Genomic DNA, 26,575 nt, shown 5'->3' with positions numbered 1-26,575 from the left:
TGAGAGCTGCATGGCCTCCAAAATCAAATTGTTCTTACATTTTCATTGTGGGCTTGATTCCAGCAGCAGGACTCTGCTGGCTCAGAGGCAGTGGTATCAATTGCCTCTATGTGTCTCGTGGAGACCCATCAATATCATCTCAGTGATGCTGAGCAAGTGAGGAGTGCTGCTCTAAAAATTCCCCAACAGGCTTTGTTGCACAAAGCTGTCATCCAAACTACCCCATCGGAAAAATGTTTGAAGCATCATCAACTCTTTAATTGTTAAACTAAAGCTCATCTGACCTGTCTTCTGGTGAAAGGTCACCTCATGGTGTCAGTACTCTGCTTTATGATGCAACTGAACAGTGCTGCACGAGCCAGCATGGTGGCAGAAATCCTTCATGTGGAAAAACAGCTTGAGTGAGCTGTTCTTAAAAATTTTAGAGCTATACATAAGGAAAAAAATGTTACAATATGTTCTTGGTCTCTTAATACTTTCTCTGTTCCAACCTTCTCCTCATAAACTTCGAGACAAGGTGCTCTCAAGAACGCCTTCCACAAACTTCAAACTGTTGAGTTTTAGTTTCATCTTTGCTTTCTCAATAGAGAAAATCTCGCCGAAGAGGTTCCTGTGTGTTCCAACAGCCCCTTCTCTTCCCTCTTACCTCTGTGTTACCCGTGAATTACAGTTACAATGAAACTGCTGAATTAAACTCAGTTGTATTTTACAGTGTTTATTTTTTTTGGTATCAGTACATGAGTGAGGTTCCCTTTAGCACAGTTGTGCTGGTGGAGGGTATGCTGAAGCAGAGCAGCGCAGGAAGCTCAAACCAGCCTTGTGACCGCGGAGAACGTAGTGAGGAGGCGGCAGCGAGGCTGGTTGCAAGACCCCTTGTGAGGGGGGGCTGCTGTGCTGGGAAATAGCAGGAGCAGGTACTTCTCTTGGTGTTTTGTGCTTTGGAGGAGAAAAACCCCAAACCCTACTGCACTGCTTCACAATAAAGCCGCCAGTTTAGGCTGTTGGTGTGCCCTTGCAGCAGGCCGTGCCGGCTCGGTCGGGCAAGCTGCCTGACGCCTTGGTGTTGTCTCCAAAATGTGACCGCGGTCCCGGTGTGCGACATGGTGATCTCACACCCTGAGACGAGACTTTTATTGCAGAGCTGGGCGAGTCCAGCTGCCAGCAAACACAGCCAGCGTGCTGCGGGCAGTCGCAAAGGTCGCATGCTGAAACTTGCCGCACCTTCCCTGCCCGCAGGGGTGGCTGGCTGTGTCTGCACCTGGCTCGTTTGTTCCTGCGCCCATTGCCTGGTTCGTTTGTTCCTGCGCACGCTCTGAGGAAGCACCTCTGAGCACCTTGCCCTCCGGGCTGTGGTTTTCAGTAGTGACGGGGACGGCTCGCCCCGGCGAGGCTGGAGGCCGTGAGGGCCGACAGCGCGGGGGGTGTTCGGGATGCCTCCCCCTGTCAGAAACCCCCGTTCCTGGCGGCCTGCGGGGTCAGCGGGACCAGGGGGTGCACCGAGGGTCAAGCGCTACGTCAGAGTTTAAGGATCCGGGAGTTTTAGGCAGTACCGGCTCTGCTCCCCACCGCCGCCCCGCTCCCGCCCTGGCCACGTGGCGCTGGGCGGCGCCAGGAAGTGACGCCACAGCCACGCGCCGCGCACAGGCTGGGAAGATGGCGGCGGCGGGGGCCGGCGGCTGCCGGGTGAGCTGGGGGGGCGGCGGCGGGGGCAGGGGGCAGCCGCTGTCTCCGCCGACGGCCGGGCCGAGCTCCGCTGGGCCGTAGATACGCGGCGGGCCTGCGGCGGGAGCCGGCGGCGGGCAGCGCCCGGCGCCCCGTGAGGCCCGACCCGCGGCAGGGGTGCCTGAGGAGGGGCGCCGGGGCCGAGCGCCGGCACGGGCAGGGCCGCTGCCGCCCGGGGAGTGGGCCTCGCCGCCGGCCGCCTCCTCCCTTCTCCTCTCTGCCTCGGAGCCGCGGGAGCGCCGGGTCCGCTGTGGTGCGGGGCCCTGCGTGCTCAGGACCTGCTGTGCCCGTGGCGGGGGGCCGGTGGCACCGGGCGCTGTTGCTCTCCCCGCCGCGGTGGCCCTGCTGCTGCTGCCGGCGCGGGCCTCCGTGGCCCAGGTCGCTCCTGGGGCTTCCAGAGGGTCTTCACGGAGCTGTTGGTGATGCTGAGCTGCTCCACCCGTGGCCTCACGCAAGGTTTAGATTTAAACGTGGGTTTTCCCCTGTGTTGAGCAGGCGAATGCACACGTGAGCAGGATGTAGCGGCTGGAAAGGCATTTTCTGACGTGCTTTCAAGGTGGTTGATTGTCTTTCGTGCCCAAAGTTAAACATGAGATTAAGCATTTCTGCTCAGTAGCATGGAAGAAATGTGCTTTTCCATCAAGACCTGCCATCAGTTGCATGCAGCAGGCAGTCTGCCCCAAGTTTTAGTGCTGTTCTTACAGCTACTGCGGGTCTTTCAGGTATGCCTATAATATCTAGCTTATTCTTGCTTGCTATGAAGCCTGGCCTCAGTGATGACTTGGGCAGCAAGGTTCAGAGAGAGGCGGTGGAGAGCGTTTCCTTCTTTGATACCAACTTGACACTTTAAGATCCAGCAATCCAACTTCGCTATAACTACAGAGGTGATAAATAAGAGGGAGCTGAATTTAAAGGATGTGACTTAATAGAAATGTAGAAACTGGTGAGTTAATGTAACGCGTGTCATTGGGCCAGCAGGATTTGTGGGGCAGTTACACCGTTACTTCTCGGGTGTAAAGTCTTAATTTAGCTTGTGGTGTTTGGCAGTGCTGTCACCTGAAGCCACAACACCAGACAGTGTGGCTCTTTACAAAACCTTTTCAACATCTAGAAGCCTGATAAAGAGGTGGATGTCTTAATGTTAGACACAGAATTAAGTACTTGCAGGTTACAAATAATTTTCCAAAGTCTTTTAATGGCAAAGACCACTTGATATGTCCCCTGTTTTATTTTGTAGTTTTTTTATTTTTTTTAGGGTGAGCCGTTTGAGAGATGGTAAAAGAGAAAGAGCTTGGGTTGCACAATCTGGTAACACAGGCCCATCAGGAATGGGAGGTTGATTTGAAGTAAAAGGTGTGGCTTTTGCCTGACTGGAGGCCAAGGATAGGCTGAATAGATTTTCCCTGTGGGGAAGAAGAGCGAGCTCAGTGCTGAAGGGCTGTTTTACGGCTGTAAAGACAAGAACCTAGGAGCTCTGCATAGCCTGTTTGCAGTGTAGGATGGTGGACTGAAGGATTAGCCACATGATACAAGAATTTGCTTGCAATCTCAGCAAAGTGCAGCAGAATTTCTCAGTGATCATTCTGTGATCTAGTGTATCTTGTCTGGGGTAAAAGGTGTTTGTCTCTGACTTCAGGCAGCACTGCAACTGTGGTTTTAGGAAAACTTGTAAGTGGATGTAGTGCTGCTTAAACACAAACCAAGATTTTTTTGGATGGCTTTTATCAAACCAGCCTCCAGTGTTTCTTGGCAGCACTTAGGATGTGTTCCTGGAAGATCAGTGAATATTGTCTATTTGCAGTATTATTTCCTTCCTTCCTTGGCTCTTTCAGACAGCTGTCATCTTGTATTGTGTGCTAACCTGATCTTATGTTTTAATTTCAGAAATGTCTCATCAGTGGCATATGGCTTATATCCAGAAGATACCCAGGTCCTGCCATCCACAGGGGTACAGTATATAGAATGAGCAGGCCTGTTGTAGAGATCTATCAGGTTGGTTAATGGCTGGTTTTTTTTATTTCGGGCCTGAAGTGGTTTCCTTTTAGAGTACTAATCTACTAAGTGTGGATAGGTTTTTGAAAAGCACCGGTTCTAGGCTGAAGGTTTCTACTTTTTAAGATCTATCTGATGAACTCAAGGAATTTTGTAGTAGCTGAGTCCAAGTGACAGAGTTCAGGAGTGGTGCTCTGGTAACTTCATCTACGAAATTGTTTAAGCCTGAACTAATCTCTGGAGTTAAGCTTCCTCTGGAGAAGCATCTTTTTAATGGCTATGTAGATGCACTTCACATTAGAAATGTGTTGTTTTTCTGGGTGTTTGGAGGGTAAGCTACTTCTTTTCCAAGGTAGCTGTATGCTTTCTATGACATTTAACGTTAGAAGTGACCCAGCGCTTGGCTTAAGTAAAACTAGGTAACTTAAGTAAACTACCTGCTGGGTTTGGTATTTGTTTAATTTAATGTTGCTTTGGATTCTACAACGGGTAATGATTTTCTTTAGTCTAGATGCTACTCTTCTGGAGGAAGAAAGGGTTTTATATCAGGTTTTGTGGAGAACATCAAACAGGAATTAGCAAAAAACAAGGAGATGAAAGAAAGTATTAAAAAATTCCGAGATGAAGCTAAAAAGCTAGAAGAATCTGATGCGCTTCGCGAAGCAAGGAGGAAATACGTAAGTCTTTTCTTCATGAATTCCTTTGGTGTTTTCATTGCCCAGTCACTGAGCTATTACTGTTCTGAATGTAAATCTGAATCTTTCTGCAAATGAGCTGTTTAGTTCAGCATGCCTGTTTTTATGAGAAGTTCTGCTTGGCTGGAAATACTGACTGGTAAATGGATGTTTTGGAACATTTTGGTTGGGTTTTTTTGTTCTTTTAGTAGAAAATTTTCCAGCAGACCCTTCACTGGATTTCCCAAATAACGAGCAGATAAAATAATGAGACATTAAATTTAATGTTGGCAGTATTTAAATACTACTTCTGCATTTCTTGAAGAACTATAAAGAGCATCACTTGCAAAATTGAAATGGTGATGCTGGTTACTCAAGTAGTGTGCTCCCTAAGATGTAGCTCTTCTTGCCCTCAGTTATAGCGTTAAAGGGGTGTGTTACATGCTAAACTGTTTTTGAGTATATTCTGTCCTTGCAGTTACATACAGTGTGGGTTTTTTTCCACAGAAAACCATTGAATCTGAAACGGTGAAGACCTCAGAAGTGATTAAAAAGAAACTTGAAGAAATAACTGGTACAGTTAAAGAGGTAACATGCAGCTATGGAAGAACCTTTCCCTAGGGCAGTTCTGCTCCGAGGTTATGTGTTTTGTGTGCGCTTGAATTATCACCCTTTCTTTTTTCTTGGTGAAAGGTGGTTGCTCTTCCAAAAGTGATCACTATTCTGAATCTTTAAGGCCAGAGTCATTAACAAAATTACAGCAATAGTGTGGGATAGATTTCTTATACAGTGTATGGTGAGAGGACAGGCATTGTCCAGTGATTCCGCTCAGATTTGGAGACTGGAGACGGTCCTGATGGTTCTGCATTGTCTAGCAGTGAAAAAAGCCTCAAGGTGGTTCTGCCACTGGAGGGCAGATAGAGCAACGCTGGAAGATCACCCTGGAAAGTTGTTTAGGAGGTGTGATGCTCTTCACACTGATGCTTTTTGCTACTAATGTGATAGGGCTTTTGGCTTCTCACTGCATGGTGGGAACGATTTACCACATCAGAGGCTCCAGGTGTTGTAAGTGGAAGTGCTGGTGGTGTAGTTGAAGTGCTCTTCTCTTAAGTTAGCATGCCGTAAGTGGTTCCGTGGCTCTGTGTGTCTTGGGAAGAACCAAACGCCTGGAGGAGCAGGCATTGTTCGTACCTAACAGGTATAAGTGTCCTCTGTTCTAGGCTCAGACTTTAAAGATGTCTGTGTAGATCTGCTTTTAAGCAGTCGAATTCAAGTTATTTTTTAGGTTGGGACTAAGCACTGCAGCCTGTGCTCATTTACTTAATTTCTTGTCCAGGTTCATCCAGGCAGCAGGTGTATTTGAGTGTTTCGTGGGCTTTGACTTTAATCTCTGGAGTAAATTTCTGATGAGTCTTCCTGATGGCTTTTTAAATATGGAATAAATCAGGTGGATGTGGCCCCTGTAGAAGCTGATCCTGCAGTGTTCCAGTATCTCTGAATTCAGCGGGTACAAGACGGGGCTATTTGGGCATTCCTCAGTGGGATGCAGGAGCTTTTATTTCTTATTCCCTCTTTTCTGCCCCCTTCTCGGCATGGGCACCATTGTGGTCAAGGAGTTCACATCCATTCAGCATTGCTCCCCATCGCTTCCGGAGGAGACGGGGTGACTGACAGGACAGGGCCGGGTAACCCAGCGATTCCTGCGTTTCAGGCTCTGCTGCTGTCTCCCAGGCGGCTGTCACGAGGAGGAGGAGGGAGCAGATCCCACTGCCTGTCCTGCTCGAGCCTTTGTGGCAAAAGTCCTTGCTTGTCAGCTGTCTCTGAGACCTGCTGCTGGGTTTGTCACTAGCCTTCCTGCCGCTGTAGACCTGTCAGTACCCAGGAGGTGGCACTGAGCTAGAAGAGTTGGAGAAGGGCTGTTGCTGCAGTGTCTGCCGCCCTGACGGTTACTCCCAGGCACCTCAGTCTTGTTTTTCCCTCTTACTGATCAGAGTAATTAAATCAGCAGTGACTGAAAACTTACTGTTCTTTCTTTTAAAGGCAGTACAAGATTTTTTGCAGTAAATTACAGCTGAGAGGTACTTCAGGAGGCTGCTCCTTATCTGTCAGTTGAAGTGCGTGGCCTTCATGCTTATAGCTAGGCTGCCTCAGAGCAGGGTGAACGGAGCTGGTCTCAGTGGTGGTTTAAGATCAAAGCTTGCGTGATTGTTCCCAACACGTGCAGTCAGATGCAGGATCCCTGCTGAGAGACAGCCAGCCAAGCACTGGACTTAAACTCTGCAATGAAGTTTGCGTGGACTCAGTCCCCACTCTGTGCTGTGCTCCGTCACTCTTGTTCTGTCTAGGTGTGCTCTGGTGTAGCTTAACTGCATGTACGGTTATGAGCTGGATGTAACCGTTATCTTTTCAGTACTGCTGAGGGTGCTGTAAGCATCTTCATTGGCCAAATCCTGTTGAAAACCAGGCAAAACCATTTGGTACTTGTATCCTGCCATTTCTCTTCCTCTGAGGCTGTGGCTTGTGGCCCACCCAGGATTGGTTGCCTGCTGCCAGTGAGATTTCTGAGATCCTCGAGGAGCTGATGTGTGCTGCTGCAGAATGAAAGGGTGACTAGCTACCGGCAGAGTCCATTTAATCTTTGCATACACAATCCTGGCTCTGTCAACACAGCCAAAGTGAGGTATATGAAGATGTTGGATTGAGAAAAGTGTTTCCTAATTTTGCAGGAATAGCTGCATAGCAGAGAGCTATCTCAGCCACTTCTATACCTTCTCTTAGGGAGCAAGAAGTACCCGGTTGTTTCAAAGCAAAGGGCTAGGGTATTTTAATTCTGGCATCATTGGTCCTTCTCTTTGATGTCAAGAAAAATAACGTATTTTTTTTAAATCTATGGGCAGCAGCTGTTACAAATGCATATGGTCCCATGAGTAGCCACATTTGTTGTTCTGCACGGAGGTGTTGGATAATGCTGCAGTGCCAAACCATGGTGTCCCGGTAAGACTCCCTTGTGACATGTGTTCACCTTAGGTTTGGTTAGTCTTGAGAGTGCATTAGGAAGTCTTTAGCATTCACAAAGAGGAGTTAATCAAAATAAGTTTTCACCCGTTGCACCTGAAATGACCTTTTATTTCCTGTTTTGTTTTGTTGCAGAGTTTGGATGAAGTAAGCAAGAGTGATATTGGCCGGAAGATAAAGGAAGGTGTGGAAGAAGCAGCAAAAACAGCAAAGCAGTCTGCGGAGTCAGTGACAAAAGGAGGGGAGAAATTAGGCAAGACAGCAGCCTTCAAAGCTATTTCTCAGGTACATAAGTCCTGTGCCTCTGTAGGACATGGTGCTGTGGACACAGCTCATTAACATGGGAGTTGCGTGAGCTTGTGCTGACTGTAAAATGAAATGCAAGACTGTTACAGCAAGACGTTGTGAGCCATTAGAATAAGTTGATAAGTTCAGGAGATGTATTTTGCAGGTCTAGCATTCGCTTAACAACCCTAGAAAAGTGTAAGTCTCGAGTAGCTGAGCTTCTGCTAAAATGTGTTACTGGAAAAATTGGTTGCTGTGCTTGTGGAGTAGGGTAGCAAATGTCTTCTGCAGGTGGGTACGAGCGCTACTTGAGAACAAACTGGCTTACTTAAAGCACTCCTCTTCTAGAAAATATATAAGCACTTACATATTTTGATGTCACCCAGTCAGCTGGCTTTAGCCTAAAAAGAAGCGTTCCCCTTGACAGGTTTCTCATGCCTCCTTTGAAGCCTTGGCTTTAGCCCTCGTAAGAGGAGGTACCAGCTGGGCGGAGCATCACCTGCACCAGTCATGGCAGTTCCCCTCTTTCTGTGTTTCTAAGAAGACATCATCGTGCTAAAGGTCACTCTAGCCATAGCTGCAGGTTCACATTATACACTTTTTTTTGTTGTTGTTCCTTTTTCTGTAATGATGCCTGGTACCTTACTTCAGTAGCCTCCTAATCTAAGAACTGTTTGTTCCTTCCATGAAGCAGGCTGTGCCAGGTCTTAGAAGCAGGCAATTATTTTATAGGACCTTAAAGTAAATTTTTTTGAGGCTTAAAAATTTTTTTCCCTGTAAATGGATAAACCTTTTGATTTGTTGTCATATTTAACTGATTCACAGACCTTTTATAGGTTGTGAACAGTTCTAGTAGCTTTGCTGTACTTTCTAGAACATATATAGCATTTAGAATATTCGGTCTACTGCCTCAGAAAACTAAATATGTTATCTTTGAAATTGTAGTAGTAATCTCATCTTGAGCTCTCCATTGCTTCAGTATTTAGGAGATATTGTATTTTTGTAATCTACAGCTGGATGATACCCACGGGGGCTTGTGTCTTGTTCTGTTCTCTGCCGGGTCCCTCAGATAGTCTTTTATAGTCCGTAGGAACTGTGTGGGCTTTAGAGCTTTTTATTTGCTTATCCTTGATGTTTAAAGTTACTTAAATTCTGCTTTGTGCTTTGTGTCACATCTCTGGCATCCATCCTGACTAGGCCCTGAGCACTGTTCTAACTTTCTTCAGGAAGGAGTCACACTGATTTTGAGTAGGAGAGGATGGCTTATGCTGGCAAAGCTGCGTTAGACACTTGATGTGTTCTCCAGAAAATTCCTGTGTAAAATAAAGTTGAAAAATAACGGCCCCCGTAAAGCCACATGATGCTTTGGGCTACATAACTGACATGTTCCAAATAAAAATGCAAATTGGGAGAAGCTGTATAGAGCGTGTATAAAAAAAAAATAATCCCTTTCTGCCTGCATGTGTCTAGTTGTAACAGGGAAGATCTGTACTTACTGTGCATCATTTGTAGGTACAGTCATTAGAGAAAGTATGGCTCAAAAGTTCAGTAATAAAAGCAGAGCAACCCAGATGAAGGAGAAACACTGAAATTGCCTTTTAATTCCAACCCCTGTTGAAGCGTATGACAAAAGTTCCCAACAGCGGTTGGGATGATGTTCACTGATGAGATGTATATTGGTCCAGAAATTTCAAGTCCTTTTTCGTGATGTAGCCTCACCCAAGAGGAGAATATATCCTCTCTCTCCTTTAGTATAAGCTTCACTACTGGGTTGGGTTTTTTTTCCACATCTCATCTCTAGCAAAACCCAGTTTGCTTCAAAGCTATTTTCTCAGCTAGAAGATGTGTAGAATTCTATAAAAAGTGAGGCTGTCTTTTGTTTTGGGGAAAGAAATACTTCTGTTTGTTTAAGCTTGGGCCTAGAACTTGGATTTTGTTGACCTTTCAGGTGGTTTTGCAGTTGGTGTCCTGAAGCTTTTCTTTTCCCCTACTTTTGGATACAGGAGCCATTCTTCCTTTTACCTGGGGTTTGTCATTCTGTCAAAAGCTGCTGGCTGCTGTTGGGCGCTGATACGCCTGCCTTCCTCTGACTCGATTTATTCCAATTTAAACTCTGTTGCCCTTTATCAGCTGTAGGGTTTGACTGTGTCCGTAGCTTCTACTATATTGGGTTTTTTTTCTTCAGGTTGATTCAATACAGCCATCCATTTGCTGTCCTAGACTGTTAATTCCTTAAGGAGAAGGCCTTGGTACTGGTTTGTTTGTCAGCAGATATCAGTGAGGAAGCATTTGCTGAGCAAGGAAGAGGAGAATAACCTATGGTCCCTTGTCTTTTTTCTTCGACAGAAATGATTTTCACTTTCTGGGAAAGTGGGGGGAACAGTAAATCAACCTAATAGGGATATTTTCCTTTCAGGGAGTAGAAACCGTTAAGAAGGAGATAGATGAAAGTGTTCTAGGGCAGACTGGTCCTTACAAACGTCCGGAACGACTACGAAAAAGAACAGAATTCTCAGGCGAGAGGATTAAAGAGGAGCGAATATTTGAAGCCAATGAGTACGTATTGGATGTATTAGGGTGAATATTTCTGTGTATAATTGGATAAAAACTGAAAAACTTAACTGCAGGTCAGGGATGGTTAAAATCCAAGCGCTGAAGTGAGGCTGTGGGGCGAGGTGTGACCTCAGGTAGGTCTGAGAGCAAATTTCCAGTGTAAGTTAATGATACTGAATCTTCCGATAGTGAAACTGGGCGCTTAAAATTATAAAGTGGGGACATAATGTTCTGATGTGAAATTTTGACTTTTGTGTGTGTGTGTTATGTTTTCTCAGCTCTAACATCTTGTGATTGAATTACGTTTGGCAGGACTGAGTCTGAGCTCATTTGCTTTCCCTGCTGCCTTTCTCTGCTAAGTTGTGTATCATTTATATGGTGTATCAGCCTCAGTGATAGCTCACGCTGCCGTGATACCCGTCAGGATCTCCTTTTTCTGCTCACTTGGTTGTAAGTCACTTGTTCACAAGTACCCCTGTCTTCTGTGCTTTCTAGGGAAGCCATGGGTGTGGTGCTGCATAAAGACTCAAAATGGTATCAGCAGTGGAAAGATTTCAAGGACAACAATGTGGTCTTCAATAGTAAGTGTTCCAAAGACAAAGGAGTAGCACGTTATTTTCCCTGTTCTGATTCTTGCTGTGTTGGATCTAATGCCATCTGTGCAACTAGTCTCAACATAATGCAAATCATAGCCAGCTTTTTGTTGTAGCTGTTGCTGTGAGGTGGTGTGAATGGGAGGTAGGCGTAGTTGACAACATTGCAGCTTTTCCAAGCTGCTCCATCTGTGTTCGGACCCCTCCCCCAGGCAGGCATTGTTTTTGATCAGTCCCTGCTCCCTGTAGGTACCAAAACCTGCTTTCGCTGTTGCTTAAAGAGAACTGAACTCTGCTCTATTTTTCTACTTATTTTTTTTCTAGTCAGATCCAGTCTGGCACTGGGAAGAGGCCAGGGCATGCATGCGTGCATGTCACCAGGGAGAAGGCAGGCAGATCTCTTCTTCCTGACCTTGAGCTTATGACAAGGAAAAATCTTGTCTTCAGTGAGATGGTTTCTGTTGTCATCTGCTTAGAACTCTGGAATGTGTGTGACTTTGCCTCCTTTCTGTTTTTATTGCAAAACCTGAAAATACTGAATATCTGTACTGCAGTGGGCCATTGCTTCTGATAGTTATCCAGATACCTGATGTTTCAGAAAGGCAGAAAGAAGCCTGAGGACAGAATCCTTCAACAAATCAAAGTAATCACTGCCAGGGTACTGCAGGGTAAATGACTTGTAAAGGAACAAAAAGATTGTGTAAAAGTGCAACATATAATTAACTTTGGATTGTGTTTCTTCCCAACTTCTTTTAAAGCAGACCTCTTTGGGCGGTATCCAAGAATGGGTTTTTACATCCCATTTGTTAGCCTTTCCAAGGAGAGATGCTCATAGCTCCTAAGACTCCCCACATGTTGCATCCTCCAGTCCTGCACCATCTGTTCCAGCTCTGTGCGTTCTCTACATTTTACACATCTTTCCAAGACTCTGGTTTTGCAATTCAAGCAACACTGCAGCTGTGGCTGCACCAGCCTCTACAATGTGCGCTCTCTCTTTATGTACCACCTGTACTGTACCAAGAACACTGTGTTTTTTTGGAAGGAGCATAAGCTTCAGGGCAGGATTCCAATTGTTAATTGACGTGGTGGGAAGAAGCTTCCCTGCAGGGCCCATTATCCCGCAACTACCTTCTGTGGTTCTGATCCATCTGATGGTGTCCAGAGACAGATGACAGGTTGGCTGAGCCCTTAGTTTGTTGCAACAGTGCCTGCTTGCTAAAATGGCTTGCCTTTTTTTTTTTTTTTCTTCCCTTCACCCCTCATCCTTCTTCCTGCCTTTGAGATTTTGCTTTGCAGGAGCTCTCCTTCCCTATCAATCATTTCTGTAGTTTTGTGGCATGCTTGGCTTGCTTTCTTACCAAGGTTGAGAAGTACGTAGAACTTAAAAACTACATCCTCACTGATGTCTTGCTATTTTATTAAAAATTGGCAAGTTTTAAGGTCTGTTCTTGGGTCCTACCCCCAAGGTAAACTTTCTGGTGTTGGTTTCATATCCTGCTACCCCTTGTAGCAGACTGAATCGGGGGTGTAAGCAGACCTGGTGTAAGCAAGTCTAGTATTATTTTCTATCTGAAAATCTGCATAGAAGGTCCAGAGTTTCTGACAGCTGGAGTCAGAGAAACCATCATTCCCCTAATGATGGTTATTGATAGTTAGGAACGCAGGAAGATGAGCAGAAGAGTAACTTTTGAAATTGATACTTGTTAATCAACAAAGAGGTTTAGAGGAGAAGTAGGTTTGATCTGCAATCTGTTGCATGTTGTTTCCCAATTCAGGAACGCAGTGGAAGGACACTGCTGCTCATGTTTCTTCTCCTTTCAGGGTTCTTTGAAATGAAGATGAAGTATGATGAAAGCGATAACGCGTTCATTCGAGCTTCCAGAGCTGTCACAGACAAAGTCACTGACTTAATAGGTAATGTTTCATCATTGCTGCGAAAGAGCATCTGTAGCCTTTTAGCTCTGTTCTAGTGACTGTTAGTGCTGTCACCCTCCGTGTGTTACTAACATTTGGGACAGGTTCTGGAGCTTTATGATATTTTGCATGGATCATTATCCAGTATCACGCAGTGTAGCAACCTGCTACTGGATCAGAAGTGCAGTGTGATGACAGGTGCTTGTATGGGATAAACTTCAAGCTTAACTTTAAGTCTACATTTGTTCAGAAGTGACTCTTCCTTCCCTCTGGTATATAACCAGAGGCCTTTCTCTTGTTTTCTGGTGACAGTTGTTGTGCCACTGGTCTCACTGAATTGTTTTATTAGGTGGATTGTTCTCGAAGACAGAAATGTCCGAGGTTTTGACAGAGATACTCAAAGTGGATCCATCCTTTGACAAAGATCGTTTTTTAAAGCAATGCGAGTATGATATAATCCCCAATGTCTTGGAGGTAAGATAGGGGTAGAGTATGATGCATTTTTTCCTTTGCTATAACGTGGAAGGTTTTTCTCTTAGTTTTCTGACGCTAAAATTGAAAGGTGGGACAGTATTTGCTTCTGGAGTGTCCACCTTTGCACGGAACATGGCATAACCTTGGGAAAAGGAACCTGGGTCCCACATAACAATTTAGTTTAAAACCATATTTCATAATTTAGTAGGCTAGCAAATATTTTTTTACTGGCCTGGAAAACAACTTCTCCCCTAGAAATGATATGAGCATCAGAGAGATCAAACTGAAATAGGTGAATGAACAGTACTGGGCAAATGGTGATATCAAATATTGATAAGGGAAAGAATTTGGTGCGTACGTACTTGCTGGATTCTAAATGATCTGTGACTGCTTGTGGAGAAAACCAGGTCATGACAAATGGTTCAGTGAAAATATTTCTGGCGCTAGTCAAGGCAGTATGTGGAACTTAATGTTTTTAAAGACTGAAGTATAAAAGCCACTCAGAGGATAGCACTGATGAAGGATGTGACTTCCAGTATAAATGGATATAGTTCCTCTCACTGTAGCAGTATGTCAGAAAAAAAGAGAGTGAAAGTAGGGCATTTGAAGTACAGCAGAAATTGTTTTGAGAGATTTGTGTGAGGGAAAACTGAGGCTTGAAGAGATGAACAGATGCTAAGAAAGAGCAAATTGTTATTTTCTCATCCTATGATACAGTGAGTAGTCATATCTCAAATTCATACGTGCTAATACACATGTAGAAATATTTATTATATGCTTAGTCATGAGGTAGCATTATAGGATGAATAAAATTAATTTGATTCTTACAGATACAAACATCCAAACTGATGTGTAGTTAGGTTTTGACACTGCTGTCTTTGTAGTGACTGACTTGTGTATCAGATGTGTGGCTGGAACTGGAATGTCAACAGTGAAATAAAGCAGACCTGTCACAGCGAATCTGCTTCTCCTAACGGTGCCATATCACTAAAGCAATCTGCAAAGAACGGGCTCCTGACTCTCGGAGGATCAGTTTTTCACAGGAGAGGTTTTTTCAAACTGTAGGCAGCCAGCTTACAGATGCAGTCAAGTATGAAGATTTATAGGCATTATATTGAAAAATGCCCCACCACATATAAGTAACTTTATTTTGAAATCTGCTAGATTCCCAGCGTCCTCACTGCCTTGTTACGAATTCCAGGTGTTTATTGCACAGTGTTTGAAAAGTAAACCTTTTCATGAGTTGCACTGTGATTCTTCTGTTCATTCTGTGCCCTGAATTTTTCACAGTAGACCTACTTCTCATTTGTGCTCCTGCTTCTGTTAGATCCCACCTCCCAGGGTTTCTGGGTAGTGTGCATTCCGCTGACTTTTTGGACAGGAAGGTTTAAGATAGTTTTTATCTTAATTATGGAAAGGTTTTTGTGCATCTGGCTCGGTATGTGTGTGTTTATAGAAGTTCTTATTGCTGTTCCTCTTTGAAGCTCCTATCCTTCTTCAGAGTTCCGCAAGATGTAGGATTTAAAGTAGTTTGCTGCTGAAAGCACTGATCATTTCAACTCTTTGATACAGGAGGTGTTTTAAAATGTTCCTATTTTATTTGATTTTCTCTTTTAGGCTATGATGTCTGGAGAGCTTGATATCCTCAAAGATTGGTGCTATGAAGCGGTAAGTAAAGCTGCTAAAAATGTCTGAAAAGATTATGATTCTCCCTTGTAAGCAGGTGTGTTGTGCCTTTCTTGCTTGCAAGCTGTCCAGCTCTTGGATCTGTGATGCTGCTTACCTGCTTTGCCCAGCTGCTTCCCTGTGTAAGCAGTTCATACTGTAAAACACTAATGCAGTCAAGTGTACATGCTGGACTTCTGGAATAGTCTGGATATGAGAGTGCTGTTTAGAGACGGTGAATCGAGAGCTAAACTCAGACTAGTCTAACTAGCTCCAGTTCTGCACTGCCCTTCTTGATTTGGATGGACTTTAACAGAGCCTGCATCCCAGATATGGGGTGAGAAGGCGCAGAGACATTTGAGCTGACCCAAAAAGGTGATGCTTTTCTGCTTACAGAGTCAAGTTATCCTGGAGCTACTATACAAACACAACTCCACTGCAATATCCCAGCAAATAATTCTGGCAGGCTGAAGTTTTTCTGAAATTGCAGCATAGATGATCTGCAGTCTGGATAACCTCACTGCCGAAAAATGAATTTTGTTTTGCGATACAAAAACTGGTTTTGTTTTTATACCAGGATGGATTTTCAGTATTGGATCCACTTCTTGAAACACTGAATATGAATTGGTTGCAATTCAGTGATTGTATTATTGTCTGCTTAACTTCGTGAAAGCAGCTCCTTTCCTGACAATGTAGATGGATGCTTGTTCTGGTCTTCGCTCTGCTCCACAATAATTGTGTTGGGGGCAATGCAGAGCCGTATTTGTTCTGTTTCTGAAGAATATAATTGTTGGAAGTGAATGTTCTCCTTCCTGATCACCACCACCAGAGGGCTGGAAATTTTTTGTATTTAATTTTTTGTGATTAACATCTTTGTAACAATATTGCAGTATGTAAGAGGAAGATATTTAAAGCAGTCTGAATGTAAAGGAAGTTCTTTATTGGTTCAAGCAACCTTTGAAATGACACCATAGAATTCCTCTCAGGTCTCCAGAGGAAAGCAGTAGATTTGCTTCAGTTGAGAAGACAAAAAGCAAACTCTTCTAAGACAGCTGTAGTTATAAATTAAGCTCATAAGTCAAGAATCATCTGTCAGATAAGGCAAGGGAGGAAATGGGAGTCCTATTAATGAGAATTCAGGAGAGAAAGGCTCTTGAACAGAATCATACCACAAGTGTTAAGTTTGTGATACTGGTCACTAAGGTGTTGGAATACAAACCAGGAAGGCAAAAGCGTGCTGGCAGGTGTACCAACCGAGCTGCAGGTTGCTACCAGCCCACTGACTGAGATGTAGTTCGTGGTTCACAGAGCTGTCTCTGCCTACTGCCCTCAGAATCCCTGATCTGTGACTCCAGCTTCACTCTAGTGACTTTGCCAGTAACTTCTGTAGGATATTTGCATTTAAACGCTTGTGATGAAGGTTAGAAATCTTTGGTGGGGAGGTAGGTAGGGACTACTTTCTGTTTCTCTGATACCTGCCAAGAACATGGGCGATAATGCTGAAAGCAAGTAGAAATTCACTGTCCCCAACATCAGTTCTCGTTGCATAAGTAATGAAGCATATGTGCCTGTGCCTAAAAGGAGCCAGGAAATGCTGGTCTGCCTCCAGGGTCTGGCTGCGTATTAGGAAAGTAGCTTAGTTCCCAGACTGTTTCTCCTTGTCTGCTGTCAAATCAGAATCGTAAGTGCCTTGACTATCAGGTGCACTTGGTGTACATGCTTAGTTGTGATTGATGGGTCTCCTGTTCTGGCCAGGGGAGATGGGATTTTTAGTGAGAATTTGGTTACGTGAATCCCAGAGCGTTTGATGCAGCTGTTTGATACCTTGCAAGACATGTGCATTGTATTTGCAAAAAACTGACTTTTTTTCGGTGGTTCTCTCTGAGCAGAAAATCCCTTTTTTGTTGTGACAGAACAAATGTGTAACGCAAGTTTGTTGCTTCATTTAGACTTACAGTCAGCTTGCTCATCCAATCCAGCAAGCCAAAGCCATGGGTCTCCAGTTCCACTCCAGGATTCTTGACATTGACAACATTGATGTGAGTGTCCTTTTCTATATTTCACCTTGGGGGATGAATTAGAAACTCATGACCTGAAGAGGCCTTTTCTTCTTTGCTCTGACTGCTGGGGTTTTTTGCCTCCTGCTACTCTGCTATTTGCTGTTTTTGCTAACGGAGGAACAGATCGCTACTGGAAGGGAGAGCTCATGGGACAGATTTGCTACTGTGTGATCAAGCCTAAGTTGCAGCATTGTGGTTTGTCTCCTCTCTGTCAGGGCACCTTGGTCTTAATCGCCAACATATAGATTGAGAAAGGCTAATAATAAAGGCGAATAGCACTAACCCAGTGCTTTTGTGACGGGCTCTGTTGGTGCTTACTCGGGATGATAATGCACAGTACTTCTGTGACTCAAGGCTGTGCCGTGCAGGAGCGGCTGTTAGAGAGACTAAACTGCTGTTCTGGGTGGCTCTTGATGAGCGGGGAGGGAACGGCTGTGAGCAGAGCCGTTGCCTCCTTAGGAGCAGAGTTGGTGGCTGGGGACTTGGGCCAAATGTCTGCACAGTCGTAATGCTCTCCGTGTTCCTCTTTATTGAGGAGCCAGAGGTGTTCCTGTTCTACTTAGCAGTAAGTCTACAGTAGTACTTTCATTTAATTAATTCTTTAGTGTCATTTTACTGGCCTCTAAGTTTTCTTTCAGATCTTTCTTTCCTGCGATGGCAAAAGAATATCAAAGCAATTACTGCCTTCAGTCAGCCCGTTCATATCCCATAACCAGCACTGCCTCAATGGGAGTGTGCAGGAGGAGGAGGGGAACAGGGCAGCTGTACACTAATGCTTTAAAACACATGTGGAAATAGTCTGAAGTCAGATCAGCTGTTTGTCATCAAAGGTGCTAACCTGAAGGCAGCAACATTCAGTACACATTTCTCTTGGAACCAAGTATTATGGTATACTTGTCCAATACACTGCAGCTGTGCAGTATTGTACTCAATAAAATTATAAGCTGGATCCATTCAGGCAATTACCATAAAGCCAACCTCAGGGTCATTCCTGCAGGAACAGTGAACACAGTTTGAGCTATTTAATAGGGGTCTAAACCCAGTGGTGATCTGGTCCAAGGTAAGGAAGTGGAGGACTGGAAGCTTTCAGGTAGAGGTGGAAATGGAGCACAGTGATAAAAGGATGCTGTTCAGAAAGTGAGAACTGTTCCAGATGGTGTTGGGGTGTATTAGCTGGCCAGATGTATCTTACCTGCGGTTGCACCCCTGCAAGACAAGAAGTCAGAAAGAATTCAGCAACCATCATGGGAAACCAGGAGAACAAAATCTGATGCTGTTGGTGGTTTGCTGAAAGGAGGGCTGCTGATGGTGAATTTTCTCTTATCAGCTGCCCTGTGCAGGGGTGTCTCTTTTTGTGCCCACATCATTAAAAAACTGGAGTGGGTGCAGGAGAGCTCCAAAAACATGTGAGGAAATGCCTTACAGCAAGAGACTTCATTTGACCTGTTTGGCCTTACAAAAGAACAGTGGGAAATTACTTGATTAATGACCATGTACCTTTAGCAAGGAGCTGAAGATTGTCTACAGGGCATCTCCTAACACAAAAGGCTCGTGTCTGGCCCTCTTCCTAGGACTGTTTGCCTTTTGGTCTTGATAGGCTTCTCATTTTCTCTCATCCACCTGGGTTCAGAGGAAGCTATTCCTTCCTCTTTGGTAACTCGCAGTGTCAACTGCAAGCATGTGCCAAACAAGCAGGAAAACTTCTGCAGCATCTGTAATTCTCCTGATTATCTTCAGCAATTAATAATGTGGTGTAACACAATTAAGGCTATGGAAGCAATAAACATGATTGCTTTTTTCTAAGCCTCCTACTTAAGGTGTTTCTGTATGGTTAGTGTTTAGGAGGCTTGATTTCACTGTATGCTAGATAACTTTTTCCTCTAGAGGTGCTAAATAGCATAGAGCCATGCACAGATTCTGAGTGATGGCTGGAAAGACATTTCATTATTAGTTTTAGATGCTTGTATTTTTGCATGAAATTTCTCAATAAAATTATAGCTGGAAAAGGGTTGATATGAAACATAAATGAGTGCAGTTCTTGTTATGCTGTCTGTAGTGCGAGCAAGGGGGATAAAGGGTGTGTTTTGTGTTTAATTTTTTAAATACGTTTCCCTAGTGGAGATTTATGGCAGTATGTTGAGTGATCTCATCCAGAAAAACAATTCAGTGAGTTTGAAAAAACCCCAGCGTTTAGAAGATTTAAGGGAGTTCACATGCTGCAAAGTTGGCAGCATTAAAATTAAAATCAAGTCTTTCAAATATCAGCACCTGCACACATGTTCCAGGTACTTGCTTTAGCACTCTGCTTCACTAGACAACTACTGCCTGTAAATTTAATGGAATTTTGAATCCTTGATATTTCTTAGGACTATTTATTTGGCTGCCTAAATGTAGTTTTAAGTATGTGACTTGTGAAATGGGGTTTCTGAACTGAGTGTGGGAGGAGTGATATAAATACTGTCTTGATCATAGAGGGGTTTTTGGCATCCTAGTACTAAAATACAAAACAATACCAGTATGGAAGCCATGGTACCTAGAAGGGGGACAGCCTAGTCAGTGTTATGCTCTTCCTCCTCCTTGAAACCCACGTGCAAATTCATGTTGTCAAATTATTAATGCCAAATGGTGTCATATAAAATGTCTGTCTTGGAAACTGGTCTGACAGAGAGCTGTGAGATCTGGGTTTCGATACTTGGGTGGCAGGTGTTTGTGCATTGCTGAGTCAGTCAGGCCGGTTCCAGGAATGCAGTGTGGACGGGGCTGGTGTGAGTTACTGCAGAGCCAGGGAGCCCAGTCGCTCAGATTAAGCAAAGGAGCGTTGCAGTAGGGCTGAGTTTTCCTCAGGGGAGAGTAAAACATAAATATGTATCTATATATATATGCCTTTGTGAACTGCGGCACGGTCTTGTAACTGTCTTGTGATACGTTCTTTATTATGTGATAAAATGCAATGGTTTTGAAGCAGCCTCTCATATACAAGAGGATAATAACGCTACCTGCAGTTTGAGGTACTGTGATTACATTTTTGGGTGACATAGCCAGTAACTCCAGAGTTACTAAAGAGCAAGATACTCTAGCATACTGCATTCCCACAAAAGCAGCAGAAAGAGGGCTGTATTTTTTTAGGAGCACAGCTTTGGGAAACAAAATTAATTCTTCATTCCTCTTTGCATTTCAATTAATAAGTTCTTTATACATTTAATGATAATATGATAAATAATGGTAAATAAGGAGTGACCTTAGACTGGAGAAAAAAATCCCGTCAAACAAAAGGTTATCACCTTCGATGTCTTTCTGTTACTTAGTTATTTTTGTCTAATTCGGTATGACTTCATGTCGAAGATTCATTTAAAAGCAAGAGAAAAAACTTCAGTTGATGTACTTTCTTCAGAAAATGTCATTTTTTTAAGAGCAGGGTTTCTTTTATTTTGGTTTCTTATTTGGAAATAATGGGACAGAGCTTGTTCATGTTTCCCTTTTTTTTTTTTGGATTTGGAAAAAATTATGAAACATTTCAGAACGATTTTGGGAAAGCTTTTAAGTACAGGGAAAGTTTTGGGGGAAAATGCTTTGCAATAACGTCTACAGCGTCTGTATTAAGAGAGCATCTATAACCTGATTAAAATAACTAGATTCAGCTCTGGGAGAAGATGGGATTGTTAGCCATGTCAAACCATAGCGGTTCTGTTAAATGCTTGATTTTTTTACATTAATCTGCAGAAATCATTTGTTTTCTAATGGATTTGTCTTCCATTGCAGCTGGCTATGGGGAAGATGATGGAGCAGGGGCCAGTGCTAATCATCACTTTTCAGGCTCAGGTCGTGATGGTAATTAAGAACCAGAAAGGAGAAGTGGTGGAAGGCGATCCAGTAAGTAACGCTCATCGGCTTTGTATGGTTTCCCTGGGTCCCCTGCTTGTCATCTCGGTTGTTAGGGATTCAGCTAGGTTCATGTAAAGCAGCGGGTGTCTGCACGTAGGACATTGACCGGTGTGAATAATACTGCATCTTGTGGGTGAGATCTTTGGTGCAGCTCAGTGTGGGCTGTTTATTCTTGTCAGACTTTTGAAGTGTTACCACTCATTAATTGAGAGTTACCATATATGAGGGGAGTCTGCAACCATCTAGAAGGGATGGAGAAAGGGTTATTTTAAATTCACAGCAAGGAGAGTAGCTAGAGCTTTCCCTTTGGGTTGCTGGTGTGCCTGGCCAGCATGCTCCCTGCCTGCAGTTATTGCCTGCAAGTGCTGCTCCTTTGGCACACTCTGGGACAGAATCGAGCTGTCCTGCTGTAGAGTAAAGCTCCATCACACAGCTTCCACCTGATCCTGTTCTTACTCTTTCTTTTTCCTCCCTATTCCTGTCATAAAGAGCACTGTAAGAACAGAGCACAAAGATGCTTGGCAAACAGGGTGGGAGCTGAGGTTCAGTCATTTGCAGGAGACTGGGAAAATCACCAAGATAAGTTTTTGGCTACTGCCTCACTACACTGGTACAAAATATCTTACAGCACTGCAAGCCTTCACTTCCACAAAACCCTCCCGTATCCAGTTGGATGAGATGCTGTATATGGTACAGGCTTCTGATGGGAACCTCTGACCCAGGGTGGTTTGTGGAGTGGCTGCTGCGCAGCAGATCTCTGGCATCTCTGTGGATTGTGGTTTAGCTTTTAGCACTGCAAGTCCAGCCCGCCTGTTCTGCTGTGAGCGGTGCTAAACTGAGCCTGTCAGACGAAACCACAGAACATGCCTGTTTCCAGAGCTAATGATGCAGCAGGCTCGAGGGGCCCGTGCGTTTTCTGGAATACCTTTGTTCTCCAAGTGGCTCGCTATCCAGACAGCTCTGGCTTGCATTGTGTCTGTGCAATGTTTAAGTAGCTTAATGATATATAATGGGGGCATTGTGAGATGCCTGGAGCTCGCAGTTTCTAGCATATTTCCATTAGAATTAATACATGCATTTAATAAATATTGGCTTTTTGCAACCATTCTCTTTAGTCCAGGCTGTAAGTTTACAAAAAAGGAGACTAATTTTAATGATGGGGCCCATCTGGACTGATTTACAACCCGTCACATCGACTGCAGGGGAGGAAAAGCTGATACAGTGATTTCTTGCATTAAATTACTGCATTCCTAGAAGATAGATATTGATGTGATAATTATTGAACAGGATATCAAAGTCTGTTTGCTGTCTGATTTCTCTGGAGCAGCAATAAATCAAGGAGATGCATTAAAATTCTCCAGTGGAAACAAAACTTCAGCTTTAATCAAATGTCAGATGCAGGCTGGCTGGTAACTATGATTTGGTGTTAACTGCTGAGCTGCTCCTGCGGAGTATTGAACAAATGACGTTCTAGGGAGAAGGAGCCTTGAATTGTAAACTTTCTAAATAGAAATCATATGCTTGTAATTGCTGCAGTATTGTACGTAGTTGCAATTGTTCGGGTTGCCACTGCTGTGCTGCAGGCTCACCCCCAGTGAGATGTGGGGAGACCAGGCAGCCTGTGACAGGGTTGGACCAGGTGTTGCGGTAGTTAATGCAGGGGATCCCCATGGAGCACCACAAAATCAATCTGGGAAAATGAGGCCTTAGACAACCCATTGAGCAATGCTGTGAAGCCGAGGGAATCTTTTTAAAATTAGGTCCTGAAGGACTGCAAGACAGGATGCTGTTTGTCTGTCATAGCAGACTGTGGGATGAAAGGACAAATTTTTGCCTGGCATGCATGGCCATGATAGAAATCTGCCTTTGGGAGTCCACACATGTTTGCTGTCCCACTTTCTGTGAATATATGCAGCAGCACACACTGTACATTGAGGATTAAGATGTACCCTATTAATAAAAGCACCAGATCAGAAAACCAGAAATCTCTCTGCTTGGGAAACATGTAATTTTTATGTTTCATCACGTCTTGTTTCCAGGAAGAAAGCTGTGCTACTTGTTCAGTACTGCATGCTGCAAGATCACTAGCAACTCCCAAGCTTATCTGCTGTTCAGCCCTTCAGAAATTATGTTCAAGAACATAAACTTTTCCAGATGTAGCAGAGCTTTGATGCTGAAGTGTATGATGAAATTGCCTTTCATACACAATCTTATTAAATGGACTTTGAAAATCACGAGTCACGAAAATCATACAAATTAACATTCCACTGGCAATGTCAAATCAGTTAAGTTACCCACTTCATCCTGAGCTTATACTTAGTGTTTTATTCTCAGGAAAGATCCTGTGGCTGGTACATCAACAGCCTGTCTTGAGCAGGCAAAAGTTTTGTTGTATTTTTTGTCTTGTCCCCTCTGCTATTCCTCCTGACATATCCCAAAGGTCCATATGACTCAAGTTTTCACTCACTTTTAACAATTCTGAGCAGAGCTGAAGCAAGTTAGTCTTCTGAAACACCGAGCAAGAAAAAAAACGACTTTATGATATGTGATATTTCTAAAGGATTAGTTTCTAACGACTGGTCTGGTACAGAAAGTCTCCCCTCTCACATTTGTGTACCTAAATTATAACCTATAAAGATTCACACATTCTATCAAAAATGTAGTAGTTAACTGCACATCTGGGAGCTGAGCCAATGCACAGTCTGATCCCTCAGTGATACTTCCTTATCAGAGGGAAATATTCTCCATGGTTAATGGTTAAATGATAAAATCAAAATAACCTTTGATTTGCAGAGTGGATCTGTGCCACGCTGGGGCTCCTGGCAGCCCAGTCGTCTGGGCAGTGCCACCTCTCTCCTGGGAGAGGCAGAGACTTTTATCACAGGTAGCTGCAGTGACTCTTCAGGGGGCTGTTTTCATAAGACCGTGAGTGATGGCCTCAGGATGTGCCGAGTTAAGGCTTTCATCCTTATTCACTTACTATGAATAAAACTGCTGGCATCCTCATTACATGCATCAAGGATGGAAAAGTTTATAGTTGTGTTTCAGCCCCCATATGGCGGAAGCAGTCTGCACAGCAAAGACTTGATTGCAGAATTAGTGTCTGTCTGTGGTTAACACTGTGGCTGGACTTGGCATGATCATTGATAAATGTTGGGCTTTTTCGCTCTCTGTCTCTTCTCAGACCTGGTGATGCTGATTTCTGGTTAATTTGAGCTGCTCAAAGTGATACAGCTGTGGGGAGGGGATGCGGCTCACAGGCTGATGTAGGAGAGGCAGTTGCAGCTGCAGGGAAGAGCCTAGGCTTGACTGAAGGTTAGAGAGAGCAGTACAGCCTGGCAGCCAAACCAGTTTGAAACCAGGAATTTATATTTAAAAATAAAGTCAAATATTATCCAGCTTGGCAGTGATACCAGTTAATGTATGTCAGCCAGAGAGATTGGGAATCCTAATTCTGGTTTTGGGAATCAAAAGTTTATCTGTTCCTGACTGTGGTAAGTTTCTAACCACAATGCAATAGATGTTGATGGAGCCACCCTGATTTGGGACCTTTTGGGCTTAGAACCAGAGAGCAAAATCAAATGAGCAGTCTGTGGAGGAAGTGTGGAGCGTGTCCCCACCAGCTCTGAGCTAGGAGGTCTGTGACCATCATGCAAGCTCTAACGACAGGATTTTCCTTCCAGGACAAGGTTCTGCGGATGCTGTACGTGTGGGCACTCTGCAGAGACCAGGATGAACTCAACCCGTACGCTGCCTGGAGGTTATTGGACATTTCCTCGTCAAGCACTGAGCAGGTTCTCTGAGAAGAATCGCACCCCAGGGCTTCCCGTACCTCTCTTGAAGCAGCGCCATCTCTGAACTTGCACCAGTCTGCTCTGTGATGGGCTGTAGGGGAAGGAGGCTGGACTGGTTCCTTTGCAGAAGAACAGGCTATTCCGTGTGCCCTCATTATACCAATCCCTGTAATGAACTGGATGGTCTTGACATATCTGCCTTACGCTTTGCTGTGTGGTATGGCACTGTAAGGGTGTACGGTAGATTTCAACGTGAATGGTCTAAGACACTAGCAGCTGCTGTTGGCTTCTTTTTTAATTGTGGCAGAAGGAGGCTGGTTTGGGTCCTGTATGATTCCCAGTGCTTCCAGTGATGGATAGAGGTGGGTATCGGAGAGTGAGCTGTGACAGGTCTAGTTCCCATCTGCTGTCATCCTCTGATGGCCTCAAAGCATCCTTTAAAAGGTCTTAGAGGTGCTTTTAAGGCACGTTGGTCTTGGCTAACATACATCTCTTGTACAAAGTTGCACCAATAAGCCTTCTGTTGCTGCAGTGTCTTGCACTTTACCAAACCAAATACAATCAGGACTTTGCACATGACTCTGTGTTGGTGTGGCGCGGAGTCAGGACGGAGGTGTTGGCATCATCAGGCAGGTTCTCGAGGTCGGTTGCAGGCGTGGAGTTTGCTGCCAGTGTTAATATTTATATATCCACAGCTTTGCAGGGGGAGTTTTGTTGTTTCTGGTGTTCTGCCCGTTGTGTCAGCTGGTACCACTAAAGAGCGCACAACTGCATTTCTCCATTGGATTAATCTGATGATGCGGAGGAGAGGGGCTGTAACTGGCTACGAGGGAGCAGGCAGAGTGCTGGAACAGCGGTCAGGAGTAGGGACAGGCAGACTAAGAACAAATGAGAAAATAAAATGCTAGAACAGGTAGAACATCACCTCTTGTAGCTCAGGTATTTATTACATGAGAGGAGAAAAGAGGGTGCGGTTCGCACACCTACTGCATAAAGTGGCTTTCTTCACCAGGCGGGCTTACGCTGCCGGGGGGTGGTACGCCTGGCCTGGGGGGGTCCCAGGTAGCCACTGGAAGATGCCAGAGGGTGAGCTGCTGGCACACTTACGTAGATTTTAGGGTTTGGGGCATCTTCTGGAGGCTCAATCTGGGAGCTGTGATGTGGGTCGATTTGTCAACTGTCCCCTCTTAATGGAAAGTGAGATTGGGGGGAAAAAATTGATCGTGGAATAGGAAATCAAAGGACTGATCTGCTGCTGTGTTCTGCCTGTGCACAAAACAGGGTGATGCAGGACAGCACTTCCTTGACATTATGATTAAAGAGAATAATTGCCAGTTCGTCCTTCCCTTCTGAGTGTCCGGATCAGTTCCTTTGAATGTAAATGGGATTATCTCACAGCCCTTGGGTGAGACATTTAACTTCAGCAGCTTTCTTAGAGTGAGAGGTGATGAGTGTGGCAAATTCAATAGCAGAGTCTGCCCTGTGCCCTTAGAAGATGCCCAGACCTGCTGTCTGGCTGCTGTGCTAGGTGTTTCTGCTGCTCTCAGGGCAGGCTGCAGGTGGGATGTGGTCCCTGCTGCCTGCCTCATCACACAGTTTTCTCAATAGTGCTTTTGCCAGTAAAATAATTTCAGATTTTTACTCAACTATTTTAAGCACTAGTATGCAAACTAAAGGTCTGAACAGGATGAATTCCACAGTGCAGAAATCAGTTATGAAATGGGGAATCCCTGGATCTGACTGCCTTCAGAAATGGTGGGTGAATGATGTGGGTCTCATTCAGTGAGGCTCTTTCTGGGACAGATCCCGTCTAACATCTCTGAACCCAGGCTGTGTGGTGTGTGCAGAGACTTCGCCTTTATTTGAACACCTGGATCACTGAGTGCAAATGCACTGTTGACAGTTAATGTCTTTGAGATGCTTCTTGAATCTCGTCAGGGATGGGGAAAGTC

At 44.4% G+C, this 26,575-nt stretch overlaps 1 protein-coding gene across 1 annotated transcript; it reads left to right on the top strand.

The window, feature by feature from the left end:
• Positions 1 to 1,534: 1,534 nt before the first annotated feature.
• On the top strand, positions 1,535 to 25,202 carry TIMM44 (translocase of inner mitochondrial membrane 44). The gene is made up of 13 exons (XM_055710279.1): positions 1,535 to 1,683; positions 3,607 to 3,714; positions 4,221 to 4,391; positions 4,896 to 4,976; positions 7,539 to 7,688; positions 10,105 to 10,244; positions 10,737 to 10,822; positions 12,656 to 12,748; positions 13,098 to 13,222; positions 14,840 to 14,890; positions 16,837 to 16,926; positions 20,707 to 20,817; positions 24,513 to 25,202. Exons 1-13 carry the CDS (start codon positions 1,654 to 1,656, stop codon positions 24,630 to 24,632), a joined length of 1,356 nt encoding a protein of 451 aa, XP_055566254.1. The 5' UTR covers positions 1,535 to 1,653; the 3' UTR covers positions 24,633 to 25,202.
• Positions 25,203 to 26,575: the final 1,373 nt, after the last annotated feature.

This window comes from Falco cherrug, chromosome 4, assembly GCF_023634085.1.
Source record: "Falco cherrug isolate bFalChe1 chromosome 4, bFalChe1.pri, whole genome shotgun sequence".
Lineage (NCBI taxonomy): Eukaryota > Metazoa > Chordata > Aves > Falconiformes > Falconidae > Falco > Falco cherrug.
This window is presented reverse-complemented; position numbering and strand designations above follow the sequence as displayed.

Bases quoted from the DNA above. Each gene is read 5' to 3' on its own strand.
- TIMM44 (XM_055710279.1), top strand. From the start codon at position 1,654: ATGGCGGCGGCGGGGGCCGGCGGCTGCCGG. The intron at 3,715-4,220 runs GTTGGTTAATGG...GATTTTCTTTAG, and splicing joins CTGTTGTAGAGATCTATCAG to TCTAGATGCTACTCTTCTGG. The intron at 10,823-12,655 runs GTAAGTGTTCCA...TTCTCCTTTCAG, and splicing joins CAACAATGTGGTCTTCAATA to GGTTCTTTGAAATGAAGATG.